The 16,392-nt window shown below is 40.4% G+C and overlaps 1 protein-coding gene across 1 annotated transcript; it reads left to right on the forward strand.

Moving 5' to 3' along the window:
- The first annotated feature begins 1,373 nt into the window (after window positions 1–1,373).
- LOC124612864 (probable palmitoyltransferase ZDHHC24) lies at window positions 1,374–3,226 on the forward strand. The gene has a single exon (XM_047141296.1). It carries the CDS (start codon window positions 1,442–1,444, stop codon window positions 2,267–2,269), a length of 828 nt encoding a protein of 275 aa, XP_046997252.1. The 5' UTR covers window positions 1,374–1,441; the 3' UTR covers window positions 2,270–3,226.
- Window positions 3,227–16,392: the final 13,166 nt, after the last annotated feature.

The raw sequence follows: 16,392 nt of genomic DNA on the forward strand, positions 1-16,392 counted from the left end.
CAAATAATGAGTTATCGGCGTTTAAAGCTTTTAGTAGGCGTATGACACAGGACACAGTTATTTGACGCACATCATCACAGTGGTGTAGTGGGTAACGACATCAATAGTGGCTCAGGAAGTGGAGACACAAATCCAATAATTTTTGGTTCCCATCCTGCCATATACAAAAAATGTTATTATTGATCTTCACGTTTCTGACAGCTTCTGCGACTTGTCAATAATTTACAAATTAAGCATGAAACACTGAAATGCTAGTGAAAGTGTGTGACTGAATTGCAATTATGGTTCTACATCAGCTGTAGAATATTTCGGATTAAATGATAATTTGTGCCAGACCAGGAACGAAACCACATTTCCCTCTTGTCGTGAGCGCCAAATCCACGTTCGAGTCCTGGTCAAGCACAAATTTTCATTTCTTTTGAAATATTCTACGGCTGATGTGGAACTGAAGTCACAATTTGCGGTTTCATTCGTAACTAAATGCGGCCGTTGATCGCCAGTGCAGTGTCTCAGCCACTGCACTGCAGCAATGGTTTGTTCTTAACGTCAGAACATCTGCGGAATTAATGACTGGGTAGCGAAGGGTTGTTTTTTTTAATTGTGAGTTATTTCATCATAAATTACGAGAGACTAAAAATCGGAAGTATGTCTGGAACTGGGCTGAAATCGGAAAGCGGTCAGATGACGTCTCTCGCTCGTTAATTTTGAGAGCCATATAGGGGGTCATCATATTTCGATTCTTTCCGTATGATAACAGTACATTTTAACATTAACACGCAATGAAGATTTATCACTCTAGGTGCGATTTGTTGTAAGTAAATGTCAGTTAATGACACATAGTCTGTAATAGTGTACTATGGTTAGTGTGAACAGTTATAAAACATCTTTTAATACATATTAACGAAGATCCCATGATTAGAGATATACTGTTGTTGTGCAGAAGGAAGTAGGTTTAAATCTAGGTACATGTCTGTTCTTTTGTTTTAAACATCCGCGTTTGTAATTCATTCTAGGAGTTTCTTATTCGTATCACAGAGGTATGTTTATCAATATTTGATGTTATTTGTTTATAAGCCAGTGCTTCCTCGATAATGAGATCTTTCCATTTGGTGACCTCGGCCTGATTAAAAAACAAAAATGAAATTGCTGCGAATGATACAACCAACTATGATACATTCCTTCTTGCCACGCATATGTCACAATTTCCAAGGATGCGGTGAGATAGGAGGAATCTAAGTGTACAGCTTAAATTGTTGCGAGTGGAACGAGAAGCAATGATATGTATTCTTGCCTCTCACAAATATTTGGTCCTAAGATGTGTGCTCTTCGTATATTCAACGGCAAAGATATCATATAATGAAATGCAGCGATAAAATGGGAAGATTGGTTTCTTTGACATAAACAATCTTGTGTGCGACTTGCGAGAGATAGTGCAAAAGAAATGAAAATTAGGAAAAGGATATTACCGAGAGTTGCATCTGACTTGGGAGCTTTCTTATTTGTTCTTTTAATTATTCCAGTGACGTACTGTTTCGAGTTATTCATTGTCTTGCCTGCTCTACATTCCGTGTGGTCATTTTGGTATACACTACATTTCATTTGTGCTACGTATGTAATGGTAAACGTGACAAGCAATTTTGTTGCTGTTGTTGTTGTGGACACTAGTCTGCAGAATATTGTAACAGCATCTTCACAACCAGAGAATTGGCGATACTGCACCGAGTGTGAAACCGTTGCTCCTCCAAGATCATGGCACTGTGATACATGTAAAACATGCATTTTGAAGCGCGACCATCACTGTATGTTTACTGGTTGTTGTGTCGGTCATTACAATTATAGATATTTTTATATGTTTCTTTTGTACGTGTTCATTGGTACATTTTATTCCACTTATCTTAACTGCTTTTACATATGGAAAAACTTTGAACATTTCTCTCTGTTAGGTATAACGAAGTTTATATTTCCAATGGCAATGCTCGTTTTAGGCGTAGACGCTACTGAAAAACAAGTATGCTTATTAATATTTATAATTAATTTCGTTGGTGCAATATTTACATTGGTTTTGTTGGTTCACCACACCAGCTTAGTGTGCAAGGGAATGGTAACACATGAAAAGAGCAAAAATATCACATACTATGATAGTGGTCTGAAAAAAAACTTATCTCAGACTTTTGGAAAGAGGTGGCATATATCTTGGTTATTTCCATTTGTAGCGTCAGAATTGCCAAATGATGGAACAGACTGGAATGATTTGCAGAAAACTGATTGATGGAAATCTATCACGTTCCTACTGGCATAATTCTCAAGGGAAGGAGTTCATGAATGTGTACAGTGTCTGTACATTGTGGTTCACTGTTTGTTTATTTTCTTCTATAAACCATCAAAAATTTGTTTAAAACAGATGGAGTTGTATATATGTATTATGAGAAGCAACTGTAAAATATATCATTTACATTAACTATCTACGGATCTGTTTGTCAGTTGGGCAAACAAGAGAATTTATACACGAGGAGAGACCAAGTGTCACAAGATTAACAGTTAACTATTTCTGAACTTGAGAAAAATTAGTTGACTTCTTCACCATGTCAGAATATTTTAGGCCTACCAGAAATTAGCATGGATTGAAGCTAATCCTTCAGTAAGACTTTATAATAAAAGATTTTCTGGTGGTTTTGCAGACAGAATTTTAATCACATTCTAATCAGTTTTACCATTATTACGAAAATTGTGTGTTATATTTTTGCTACTAAGATATTGTGTGATGAATGCCTGAGCTTATCTGTTAAAAGTGCAACTTTTATTTCAATCCTAAGGGATCAAAGGAACTTTCACTGCCTTGTCAGACATCATTTAATAGAGTTTATAAAATAATTGTATAAGATAATTGTTATTTTTAGCTTGATTGGAAATGAAAAGATTACTTGACAATTTATGTTTCCTTCCTTGCTGCAACTGGCATTAATTTCTTGTTCCACAATTTCTCAATTGTGGCTGCTAGAAATTATACACCATGTTTTCTTGTGCAACATGGTTTAGTTGTGTAATTAAAATCAAGAGAAAGAACCTGGGGGATTGGAGAATAATACTTGTCTATTGTCTGACTATTCTTCAAACATTTTCAAAGTTTGGCAAAGCCAGAAGGTTACAAAATATTGTAGTATCTGAAGCTTTACAGAGCCAAATTCTTCATCCAACTGAAATAAAAGTAAATGATGTTAAGCTGTAATTGAACAGAGCATTCATAATTGTGGTGAAGCAAAGCACATCCTTTCACTCTGGCTTACTGTGATCTGTTTTATAGGTGACCTATCACACAGTTTCTCATCTTCAAAGATATTTTTCATTGCGTGAAACCAAATATAACTTAATTTCCAAAGGCCCAAGATATTACTGGTAAATCATGTATTTAGGCCTATTCCACAGTTTCAGCAATTTGAGGGTGGTTATTTTACTATACATTCAATTCAGTTGCTTCATAATAAACAGTATTTCCATTCACATAAATGGAACAATTGTACCAAGGTTGCAGTTTACAACTTTATGGCAACCAGTTTTTTGTCTCAAGTGTTGCAATGTAAAATTTAGTTTAATTGTTAACATTAAAGTGGAAAAAAATTCCACGTGGATTGTGAAAGGCAACAATTCAAGTTAACTAGGTGGAAATCAGTTTGCATTTAATGACACTTTTTACCATAACCACAGGCAGTTACCATGACTGCCTAGTATTTTCAGTAAGATGTGGTAACTAGCCCACTTTCTCTCTTGCTTCTGCATTGCTCATGCTAGAGGATTTGCAATACCAATAATGTTTCATGACATTTGTTTGTAATTATTCTTGCCAAACTTAGATGTGCATGTTCGGAATGTGGGAGGGAGGGGTGGGAGGTCCACAGGCTGGCATGCGACACATGGATACTGGAGCCAGTGAGGTGCAATGCATGTTGGTGATGAGATGGAGGTGTGGATTGGAAGAAGGGTCAGGACAGAACAAGGGAAAAGTGTTAGTTAGAGTGGGGGAACTGAGGGGGGAGGGGGAGAGCAAAACATAAGTTGCAAGGATGACAGCTATCTACATAGTTGCTGGAGGGAGAAGCTGGTGCTGGAGAGAAGGATCCACAGGGCATGGATTGCCAAGCAGTTGAATTCGAGGTTGTTATGCTATGGGGTAGTCAATTTCATTTTTGACTGTAGTTTAGCAGCAGACATTCATTCTGATGGGCAGCTGGTTGGTGACCGCACCCACAGAAAACACTGTATAGTAATTGCAGCAGAGCTGGTATATGACATGGCTGGATTCACAGGTGATCCTGCCACTAATGGAATAGGACAAGCCCGTCATCAGACTGCAGTCACAAGTCACAATGTAGTGGCACAAGAGGAGGGAGGGGGAGGGCAGACAGACAGACAGACAGACAGAGAGAGAGAGAGAGCGCGTATGTGCAATAGCTCACCAATGGATTCCTTCCGAAAACTAGCCAAGTTTTCACTCTCTTTTTTGTGGTGTTCATTTTGTACCAACACTCATGAAGGGGAATGTAAAAAGATGGCCAGAATTTGTGCATCAAACATTTCATTCAAAGTTGCTCAATGGATGAATTTTCTGCAGCAAGTACTAATGCCTAAGAGTGTGTGTACAATAATACTGCTCTCTCTCTCTCTCTCTCTCTCTCTCTCTCTCTCTCTCTCTCTCTCTCTCTCTCTTTTTCCTCGCACCTTTCCCCCCCCCCCTCCCCATCTTCCAAATACTTACTAATTGGCAAGTAAAATATCTGCACAGTGAACACTTTATATTATGTGGTAATCTTCTAGTTCTATGGATGAAGCATTCATTGGATTGCTGTAGTTTTGCATGTTTCAGAGGGTGTGGTGTGGTACACTCTCCATAACCTCATATATGTGTTAGTGCCTGATTACTTGTATTTATGTCCTAAACTCAGTCTGTAGTGAAATGAAACTGTGCCCCTTCAAACCCCTCTTGAAGCTGTGCCTGTCAGAATATGGATGACGCAGGAAATAACTGTCTGCGATGTATATCTTCCTCCAGATGGTGCAGTACCCTGGAATGTATTAGTTGCGCTGATTGATCAACTCCGTAAACCTTTCCTACTTTTGGGAAATTTTATCACCCATAACCCCTTGTGGGGTGACACCGTGCTTACTGGCCAAGGCAGAGATGTCGAAATTTTATTGTCTCAGTTCGACCTCTGCCTCTTAAATACAGGGCTGCCACACATTTCAGTGTAGCTTATGGTAGTTACTTGGCCGTTGATTTATCAATTTGCAGTTCAGGACTTCTCCCATCTATCCACTGGAGAGCACATGACGACCTGTGTGGTAGTGACCACTTCCCCATCTTCCTGTCACTGCCCCGATGTCAGGCCCATGGAGATCTGCCCAGATGGGCTTTAAACAAGGCAGACTGGGAAACTTTCACCTCTGCTGTCACCATTGACTCACCCCCACATGGTAACATCAATGCAGTGGTTGAGCAGAGTGACTACCACAATCGTTTTTGCAGCAGAAAACGTGATACCTCGATCTTTAGTGTGCCCCCGGTGAAAGATAGTCCCTTGGTGGTTGCTGAGGCAATTGCAGAGCGTCGGCGAGTTCTGCAGTGATATAAGCGGTACCCTTCCCTAGAGAATCTGATAGCCTTTAAGTGGCTTCATGCCCGTGTACACCAGCTTTATAAAACGACGGAAACAGGAGTGTTGGGAGAGGTTCGTGTTGACCAGTAGGTGCCATACGTCACCTTCCCAAGTGTGGACGAAGATCAGACGTCTTTTTGGGTACCAGACCCCACTAGGTGTCACTGGCATTACCATCAAATACATGCTATGTACTGACACAAACGCGAATGCTGAGCACTTTGCTGAGCACTTTGCTGAGCACTTTGCTGAGCACTTTGCTGAGCACTTTGCTGAGCACTATGCTCGGCCTCTGTGTCGTAGAACTAACCCCCCCCCCCCCCGCTCTCTCCCCCATCCTTTTGCACCCTCAAATGGCAGATGGAAAGGAAAGTCCTCTTGTTCACCACACACCACAGTGAACCCTATAACACCCCATTTACAGAGTGGGAGCTCCTCAACGCACTTGCACATTGCCCCGACACAGCTCCTGGGCCAGATCGGATCCACAGTCAGATGATCAAACACCTCTCATCTGACTACAAGTGCCATCTCCTCGTCATCTTCAACCAGATCTGGTGCGATAGCATCTTTCCATCATAATGGCGTGAGAGCACCATTGTTCCGCTGTTCAAACCTGGTAAAAAGCCGCTTGATGTGGATAGCTATCAGCCTCACCAACATTGTTTGTAAGCTGCTGGAATGTATGGTGTGTTGACAGTTGGGTTGGGTCCTGGTCACGTGGGCTACTCGCTCCATGTCAGGGCAGCTTCTGCCGGGGGCACTCTACAACTGGTAATCTTGTGTCCCTCAAGTCTGCCATCTAAACAGCTGTTTCCAGATGCCAACAACTTGTTGCCATATTTTTTGATCTACGCAAAGCATATGACACCACCTCGCGACATCATATCCTTGCCACATTATAAGGGTAGGGTCTCTGAGGCCCACTCCCGATTTTTATCAAGAATTTCCTGTTGCTCCGTACTTTCCGTGTCCAAATTGGTGCCTCCCATAGTTCCCCCCATATCCAGGAGAATGGGGTCCCGCAGGGCTCTGTATTGAGTGTATCACTACTTTTAGTGGCCATTAAGGTCTAACAGCAGCTGTAGGGCCATCTGTCTCACCCTCTCTGTATGCAGACGACTTCTGCATTTCGTACTGCTCCCCAGTACTGGTATTGCTGAGCGGCACCTACAGAGAGCCATCCACAAGGCTCTAGCCACAGCTTCCAGTTTTTGGCTGCTAAGTCGTGTGTCATGCACTTCTGTAGGCGTCGTACCGTTCATTCGGAACCAGAACTTTATCTTTATGACAATCTACTCACTGTAGTGGAGACGTATCGATTCTTAGGACTGGTTTTCTATGCCCGATTGACTTGGCTACCTTACCTTCATCAGCGTAAGCAGACGTGCTGGCAGCACCTCAATGCCCTCTGCTGCCTGAGCAACACCAACTGGGGTGCAGAGCGCTCTATGCTGCTGCAGCTCTACAAAGCCCTTGTTCAATCCTGCCTTGACTATGGGAGTCTGGTTTATGGTTCGGGGGCGCCCTCAGCATTGCGTGTACTCGAATTTAAGCCGCACTTTTCCCAGTTTTTGTAATCCAAAAAACCGCCCACGGCTTAGAATCGAGTGCAAAGTAAGTTGAAGTTCTGAAAAGTGTTGGTAGGTGCTGCCACAACTAACTTCTGCCGTCGAATATATGTAGCACTACACAGTTTTGCTTTGCAGGCACAAAGATAAGTCCTGGCGCCAAAACCTCTGTGTTAGTAAATAAATTAAAAGAAAAGGTAGAAGAATGTAAACATTATGCCATGTATTCTTTCTTGTTTGCTGCTATCTCATTTAAATCCTGTCTGCCTAATAAACTATGAAAATAGAGTGAGACAACAGCAAACGCGGAAGAATATACATATCATATCGTGTTTATATTTATGTTATTCTTATGCTGAATAGTGATACAGTCAGAAATGAAGCACGGCAACTGACTATATTTTTAAATCTAAGATGACTAATTTCCGTGCAGAATGTAATGTACTAAAGAGGCGTCTGGAAAGATTTTCAAATGGAGAAAAATTTTCGCTAAACTCTCGTTCAGAACATCTTCTATCATACGCACTCTATTATTTGGTTCTTGTTGATCATGGTTAAAGAAAGCAGCAGTGTAAGTAACAACAAATGGCAGTCTCTTGCCATTGTTTCGCTTATGAGACAATTCCTCTCTTTTTTTTATTGTAAGCCGCGGTAGCGCGCACAAAAGCAAGCCATGCCGCGAGCAGCGACTGGCCATAAACACTCAGTATCAGAATGCGGCAAACAATGCATGACACAGTACAATAATGCATTTTCAGTTTTGTGTGATGTAAACACCTATAACAAAGAAGACTGCACTTATCAGATCAAAGCAAAATAAGCAATCGATTCAAACCAGATGAAGCACATGGAAAAGGGAGGGTATCTGTATAAATACAGACGGAGCGCCTGACACATAGCAATGACTGCTTGTTGAAGCTTAACTGTTAAGCTTATGACTGAAGCTTAACTGTGAAGCTTACGACTCGAACCAAACTACTGTTGCTGCATCTTCATCCATTCAACCTCAATTGTGTTTCATGTTACAATGGACCAACTTTGTTTCAATTTGGAGGGGTGGTCTAAAACTCTTCTCTCACCTTGAATTTCGAGTCTCAAATTTCAGGAGCGGCTTAGATTCGGGAAAATTTTTTTCCTTGATTTCGAGTCTCATTTTTCAGGTGTGGCTTAGATTCGAGTGCGGCTTAGATTTGAGTAAATACGGTACTCGACCCAGTGCACCACTGTGGCATTCGCCTAGTGATGGGAGCTAAAAGCTCTGGTGACCAGTGTCTTGGTGGAGGCCGGAGTCTCTGCATTTCAGATCCAACGTGCACAACTGCATGCCAGTCACATTGCATGCATTCGTAGTTCTACTTAGCCTCTGAATTACTGTCTCCTTTTTCCACCCATGGCATTTCATCTCCTGCATCGGCGGCCCAGGTCAGGGCTTAAGATTGCGGTTTGCGTGCGATCCCTTCTGTCCGAACTGGCGTCCTTCCCTTTACCAGCTCCCATCCAGGTCCATCTGCATACACCTCCATGGTGTACACCTAGGCCGCAGATTTGTCTGGACCTTTCATATGTCCCTAAGGACTCAGTTACTCCTGCCACACTCCACTGTCACTTCCTGTTGATTCTTGAGGTGTTCCAGGGCTGTGAAGTGGTTTACACTGATGGTTTGATGACTGATGGTCATGTTGGCTTCGCCTACGCCCACAGAGCCCATTTGAACAGCATTCCTTGCTCAATGGCTGCCATCTCTTGTGCACGTCAATATATCTGTTAATTCCCTGGGGAATTGTTGCTTCTGTGTTCTGACTCCTTGAGCACCTACAAGCTATCGACTAGTGCTACCCTTGCCATCCTTTGGTAGCGTCCATCCAGGAGTCCATATATGCCGTGGACCAGTCCTGTCATTCAGTAGTGTTTGTGGGGACCCCAGTACACATCGGCATCCCAGGTAATGAACTTGCTGACAGGCTGGCCAAACAGGCTACATGGAAACCGCTTCTGGAGATGGGCATCTATGAACCTGACCTACATTCTGACTTACGCTATAGGGGTTTTCAGCTTTGGGAGCCGGAATGGCATAACAGTATACACAACAAACTGCGTGTCATTAAGGAGACCCCAAATGTATCTTCCATGCGGGCCTCTCACAGGGAATCAGTTGTCCTCTGCTGGCTCCACATTGCTCACACTTGGGCAACCCATGGTTACCTCCTGCACTGTGAAGACCACCTGAGAGTCAGTGTGGAGCCCGGTTGACAGTGGCCCATATTCTGGTGCACTGTCCCACTTTGTCTGCCCAGTGACGAAATCTTGGGTTACCAGACTCGTTGCCACTAATTTTATCTGAAAACGCCTCATTGGCTGATTTAGTTTTAAGTTTTATTCGTGAGGGTGGGTTTTATCATTTGATCTAAGTGTTAGCACATGTCCTTTGTCCCTCTGTGTCCTCCACCCTAGTACTTCTAGGGTGGAAGTTTTAATGTGTTGCAGAGTGGCTGGCTTTCCTTTTTTATTCTCATGATCAGCCAGCCATGGTAATCTGCTTTGTTGTTTTAATCTCTTCGTCCAGTTTCTTGCATTTCTTTGGTTTTCTTGTTCCCTTTTGTCCTTTTACATGTTTGTTGCCCTTCATCGTTCTTGTGATTTTTCCTTTCATTTCGTTTTGAGTTGTCAGTCTCGTTTGTTTTATTCTCACACTTGTGGCATTTTTTATTTGGAACAAGGGACTGATGACCTCGTAGTTTGGTCCCTTTTCCCCTCTTTTAATCCAACCAACCATCCAATTTTAATGAAATGTTCATAGTTTGTGTCTGTTACTGTGGGCACAATATCTGCACATTTATCCTTCATTTGCTGCCTACTTCATGCCTTTTCTACTTGTTTTTCATACCCCAAATAAAACAATTCTGTATCTGATAATATAGGATTTATGATTACTGTTTTGTAATGTTGTGGTTCTCAGCAAGTAGGAATCCATTATATCAGTAGAGGAACACAATGGTTTTTTTTTTTTACACCAAAATTTAATAAAGAGGCATTGAACATTTTCAACAAACCACAGAATAAAATGCCTATGCTGCAGCAACAAGCAGTAGTATTTGGAAAGTTCTTGTTTATAATGACAGTCCTGTCACTAGTTTTGGAAGTAAACTGAGAAAGAGAATTTTAGTTGATATAAAGGAATGAAAAGAAGTCACTAGGCGAAAAAATCGGGTGGTGCAGGCTATAAGACAGTAATTTGATATTATGCTCTGTTAAATAATTGTTTTACATGCCATGTGACAGCAAGCATTGTTACTATGAAGAATGGAGTGTAATTGTTGATTTTTTTCCTGATTTCATCAATTATTTGTGACAAACTGAATACCAGTCAATATTAACAGCTCTTTGATTCTCTAAAGGCGCTGTCATGACATGTTCAGTGTTAAGAAAAGAAACAGGCAATCATTTTTCTGAAGTGCTTCACAAATAAACAACTTTGTGTTTTTTTTTTTTAGGCTCATTTTAGAACACTGAAGCAGTTAACTGCTGCTTGGTTTCCAGTTTGTATGAATAAATCCAAATTTCACTAGTTTTGCATCCTGTTTTGGAGTACTGGGTTTAGTGTTTCCTGTCAATATTTAAAAATATTTCTATAATAGAGGGAAACATTCCACGTGGGAAAAATATATCTAAAAACAAAGATGATGTGACTTACCAAAAGAAAGCACTGGCAGGTCGATAGACACACAAACATACACACAAAATTCAAGCTTTCGCAACCAACGGTTGCTTCGTCAGGAAAGAGGGAAGGAGAGGGAAAGACGAAAGGATGTGGGTTTTAAGGGAGAGGGTAAGGAGTCATTCCAATCCCGGGAGCGGAAAGACTCACCTTAGGGGGAAAAAAAGGACGGGTATACACTCGCGCGCGCGTGTATACCCGTCCTTTTTTCCCCCCTAAGGTGAGTCTTTTCGCTCCCGGGATTGGAATGACTCCTTACCCTCACACCTTGTTTGTTTTTAGATATATTTAAAAATATTTCCTTACATCAGTCGACACAAGGCTGTTTTTGAGCTTCAGAAAAATTATTCAGAATCTGATGAGAACAAATCTTTCCCACAGCTAAACATTGATGGAAAATAAGAAATAAGATGTACTGCAGTCTTTGGTTGCCTAAAAGGATTCCTCTGTGTTGTGCACAGCATCAGTGTTTCTTGTAACAGTGACTAATTTTGGCCAATATTAATCTAAATTCATCACTCACGGAAGCACACCCGTGACAAAATCTGTAGATTAATTGCTAACAGGCTTTTACAGAGGTAACTGATCTCCAGAAGTTGAATGAAGTGACTCAAGGCATTTTTGTTGAGTTTAAAATTCATGAAAATCTTAAAAAAACAATCTAAACGAGTGAAAATTTTTACCTGAAATTTACCTTTTTTTACTACAATCTTTCTTCAAATGTTCACTGTAAACAAACTACCTGTCCAGTCTCTGATGTGTCATTGTTCTAGTAATGACAAATTTTAAAACAAATGTGTATCTCTGTGCACCATCTAGAGGTCGTTTATAAAATCTTCTAATGGCATAATGGCAACTTTGGTAAAATGAATGACCGTGGTCAATTCTAAGTAATGCTAAAGGTGCTTAATAATCTTATATGTTGTTCATTAAGTGACTGTGGAACTGCATCATATGAATTCCAGAAGTAAAGAAACTCGGCATCAACCTGTGAGCACTTGTTTCTACCTCCCCCCCCCCCCCCCTTTCCCCTCCTGATCTGGGGGAAGGCAACTGGTTGATATCATAAGTAGTTAATTTATTGTCCAGCATTTTTAACTTGATGGGGCATCGTCCACAACTATATTTATTACTTGGAAGCAAACAGCAGCACCAATTGCAGTTTTATTTCCTGTCATCACTAGTTTCAGCCGCTGAGACTATTTTCAAGTTATTACGAGGGTAGTGTTGTGAAAGTAACGGACATGATGATAGAAAATAAAACAGCAATTGGAGCTTTCCATGTCGCCAGTAACAACCACTTAATGATGTCGAGCAGTGACCTTGAGGAAAAATTGTGCGATTTACGTGTGTGTTCGTACAGTAGATCCAACAACCATGTATTACTCAAAATAGCCTGAAGAGGCACACTGTATATAGAGATATGATGTGAATATATTACTCCATTTACTATCTACAAACCACACAGTATGTGAGCAGAGACCTAACAGACTAGTATAGAAATTAAAGATTTTCATAATTATGAATGGAGCTTATAATATATTGTCTCAAATGTCTGAGTGTGCTTGGGTCACAGACATACCAACACATTATTGTGATGCAATTTTGAATTGTGAAAAAATTTATACATCTGTTTAATATGTATATTTCAACTTGTAGAACTTGTGACTTTACTGATGATGCCACTTTGTCGTATACTTTTCTTCTGCTGCATATTGATTCATTTGAATGTGACACGTGAAAGAAATTGAAAAATTCAGCGTCCAGTGGACTGTTCCCATGTTAACCTCAACAGTTTGCCTATGCTGTTGTTAAAATGCTGCTTTTTTGGAGAGAGAGAGATATGGCACTGAATTTCTTATAGAATAGTTCAAACACCTTTTAGTAATTAGGGTAGTACTCAACAAATACGATATTTTATTGTTCACACAAAATATTCTTGACAAGTGTCTTCAAATTTTGTTTTACAATGGTCAGTTTTACAATTTGTAATCCAGCTGTGATAATCTACACTATTCATGCAGAACAAATGCCTAAAACTATATGAATATTCTAGTAGTGGCTTATATGCCAAGACAGAATCACTGAATTTTGCCATCTCACCAATGTCCCGTCATTAGATTTATTATGTACCTCTTTTAATAATAATAATAATAATAATAATAATAATAATAAAAGCTTTTTCCTTGTATTGTAGCCAGAACAATTCACCATGATGTGAAAAGTGTCACTAGATTTACAAATTAGATACTTGCTGGACACTTACATAGCTGATTTTTGTTTTGTTTTAATCTTGTTCTATACTAATATATAAAGGGGGCATAATGTTAGCAAAAATCTATGTACTTCAGATTTTTACACAATACTTTAATAAACACTTGAATAGGTATAGTATATAAATTCTTTCAAGTAATGGTGTAAAGGCTTTCTGCTGAAACTGGATTTGAGAAAGAAAATGCAGTGAAAATTTGAGGTTTTTGTTTCATTTTCTTTCTCATAGTCAGTTTTAACTATGATAGCAGGGCATTTAAACCATTAGACTAATTGTTTCTCCCATGTATATTGTTCATCCGTATATATCATTTTAAACAAAAATTCTATATCCAATAATGTGTTATGTTTTCTTCCTTGCAATTGGTTTCAATATAAGACCTCTATATACACTGAAGGAATAAAAAATTACAACACCAATAAGGAGATGTAAAACAGAAACAAAAGTGAAACATTCAGCAGGAATGTAGCCACTGTACATGATTTATGGCACGAGTGGTCACGAGAATGTGCGGTCGCAAGACGACATGGCACTACCGGGAGGGGGGACCGTCACGTTCAATGAGTGGTTCTGGGGCATTGTACTGCATCTGCAGAAGCAATTTGAGCAGCCGTTGATATCACGGTGACATAATGAAATGTTATAAATTAGTTACTTCAAGAACAGCTGCAAGGTAGATGTCCTGTAGCGTGCATTCCACTGACCCCAAACCATCATCATTTGTGGTTTCAGTGCTGTCAAATGAGAGCTGATTGGATGGCAGGGTGGAGGTCTGTTTTGTAATCTGATGAAAAGTGGCTCTGTCTTGGTGCCAGTCATGATCATGTATTGATTGGGAGGAGGCCAGTTGAGAGCCTGAAATCAACCCATCTGCATGCTAGACACACTGGACCTACTAAATAACTGGAGTTATAGTCTGAGGCGCAGTTTTGTATGACAGCAGGAACACTCTCATTGTTATACCACGCACCCTGACTGCAAACTTGTATGTCAGTCTGGTGATTCGATCTGTTTGGCTGCCATTCTTGAACAGCATTCCAGGGGGTGTTTCACAACAGGATTACACTCACCCACATCTGCTGTTGTAACCCAACATGCTCCACAGTGTGCCGACATGTTGCCTTGACCACCAGATCTGTCTTCAATTGAGCACATATGTCACATCATTGGAGAACAACTTGTGCCATCCACAAACAGTATTAACTGTTCCTGTATTGACTGACCACGTGCAACTTGTGTTGGACCTCATTCCACAAACTGACATCTGGCTCCTATATAACATAATGCATGCATGTCTGCATTCTTTCTTTCAACATTCTGGCAGTTATATTGGTTATTAATGTATCAGTATTTCATATTTGCAATGGCTTATCTTGTTCTTACATTAACCAGTGATCTTGCAATGTTAATCACTTAAATATGCTACCTGGACAAGTGTATTCCCAAAATTTCATTACTCTACATTAATTATTTTTGGTGTTGATTTTTTTTTCCCATAAGTGTATTAGGAAAGTTGCATTTATGGCTTATCAGCTTATGAATAGAATACTGCTATGCAATCTGAAACTTTGTAGTACTATCTGTCTGTAGATTAAAACTATGTGAAATAATATCATTGAAGCTACTATCCTCACAGATCCAGCAGTTGGAGGAGTCTCTTTTGTATTCTTCAAACCAGTTATCCTAACCAATTTACCAATTCAATTGAATTGAATGAAGGCTTTGTTTGCAGTAACAATAAACAAGTCTCTGTGTCAGACATTCAGATATGTTGGAATTAATTTATGATCAGTTGCTTTTCATGTGGTCAGCTGTATGTTGTCCTTTCACAACCTGGTAGTTCAGAAAACACATTCACATTCTTGTCACACAGTATATAAAAATGAAATATCTGGAATATTCTGTAGTTGTATAGCATATTTAGCATTCCCACGAGCAGACATAGAGATAGAGACACAGGTGCTGGCACAGTTGTTGCAAGAGAATAATACGAAACACTATCACAAAGGGCACCATGTGAAGCATGGGCTGGGCAGAGGCACTGACTGAGGTGTTTACCTGATGGTGGCACTAGGCCTGGCCAGGCTGTTCTGATGCTGATTTCAACACCTACAGAGAAAGCCTTTGCCTCATGCTGTGCTCTGTTTCGTGTGCTCATTATCAGTTGCTTGTACTGTTTATGTATTGCGTTTTCCTCCATGCTTAATATCTACATGGTGTTCGGACTCTCCACTGCTCCGTACATTGACTTGCACATTGAGTTTTGTTCCGTCTTCCGGGTTTCAGCTCCCGGCTTGTAATTGAGTCACCATTGGCTTTTATAGTTTACATTTGTGCTGACAGTGATGATTCATGGCATTGTCACACCTTGTACGGATACTAAAGTGGTGACATCAGACATTCTTAGTGTTAAATTGTGGCCACCACTGATCTGCCATTTTTGCAATGCTGGGAGGAGCAGTTGTGGCTCTGAGAGAAGTAAAAGTTGGAGCAGATGCAGAAACTGCTCTAACAAAATGCAGAATTACTCTGTACTAATGCCATGACATAGCAGACCAGGCAATGCATAAGTGCAGTTGGCACTTTGACAATTACATTGCTTGCCGTTTGGACCCTTTTCTGCACCTGGAATTTATCAATGATATTTTGGGCGTTTGATTCAGGACTTTTCTTGTTGCATAAACTACCTTGATGACATCTGTGTCATGGGCTCCACACGACAGGAGGACATGCCCGTAGATATGACATATAGACATGATGAACTAACATCTGGGTATGATTGTTGTACCGTCTAATAGGAGTGTTTGGTGACAGGTAGTCACACAGCTGTTATCGTGTGGTCAGCTGGTCGCTTATTAAGTGTCAACTGAGTTCACGTGCTGGCTGCTGGGAGCACTGGCATATGGTTACTCCTTGCTGCAGTGCATGCACATTCCGTGGCTTCATGTGATATATTTTAGACCCTTCCGCTGTAGACTGCTTTCTGAGATTCTTGCTCTTAGTGTCTGTCAACAAATTGTTACCTCAATTTTTCTGTTAACTGTATTTTCATGTTTCCTTGTGATTACTGTAACATGGAAGCACTCTATTACAGAAATAAAGTGAACTGAATGTAGGAGTGACCTGAACACAATTCTTCCACAATAAGAACTTGAAATTAAGTCACATTCCTCAAGGACAGCAATA

This window comes from Schistocerca americana, chromosome 4 (genome assembly GCF_021461395.2).
Source record: "Schistocerca americana isolate TAMUIC-IGC-003095 chromosome 4, iqSchAmer2.1, whole genome shotgun sequence".
NCBI classification, from domain to species: domain Eukaryota; kingdom Metazoa; phylum Arthropoda; class Insecta; order Orthoptera; family Acrididae; genus Schistocerca; species Schistocerca americana.

Excerpts from the sequence above, each read along its gene's own strand:
- LOC124612864 (XM_047141296.1), top strand. The coding sequence starts at position 1,442 with ATGAAAATTAGGAAAAGGATATTACCGAGAGTTGCATCTGACTTGGGA.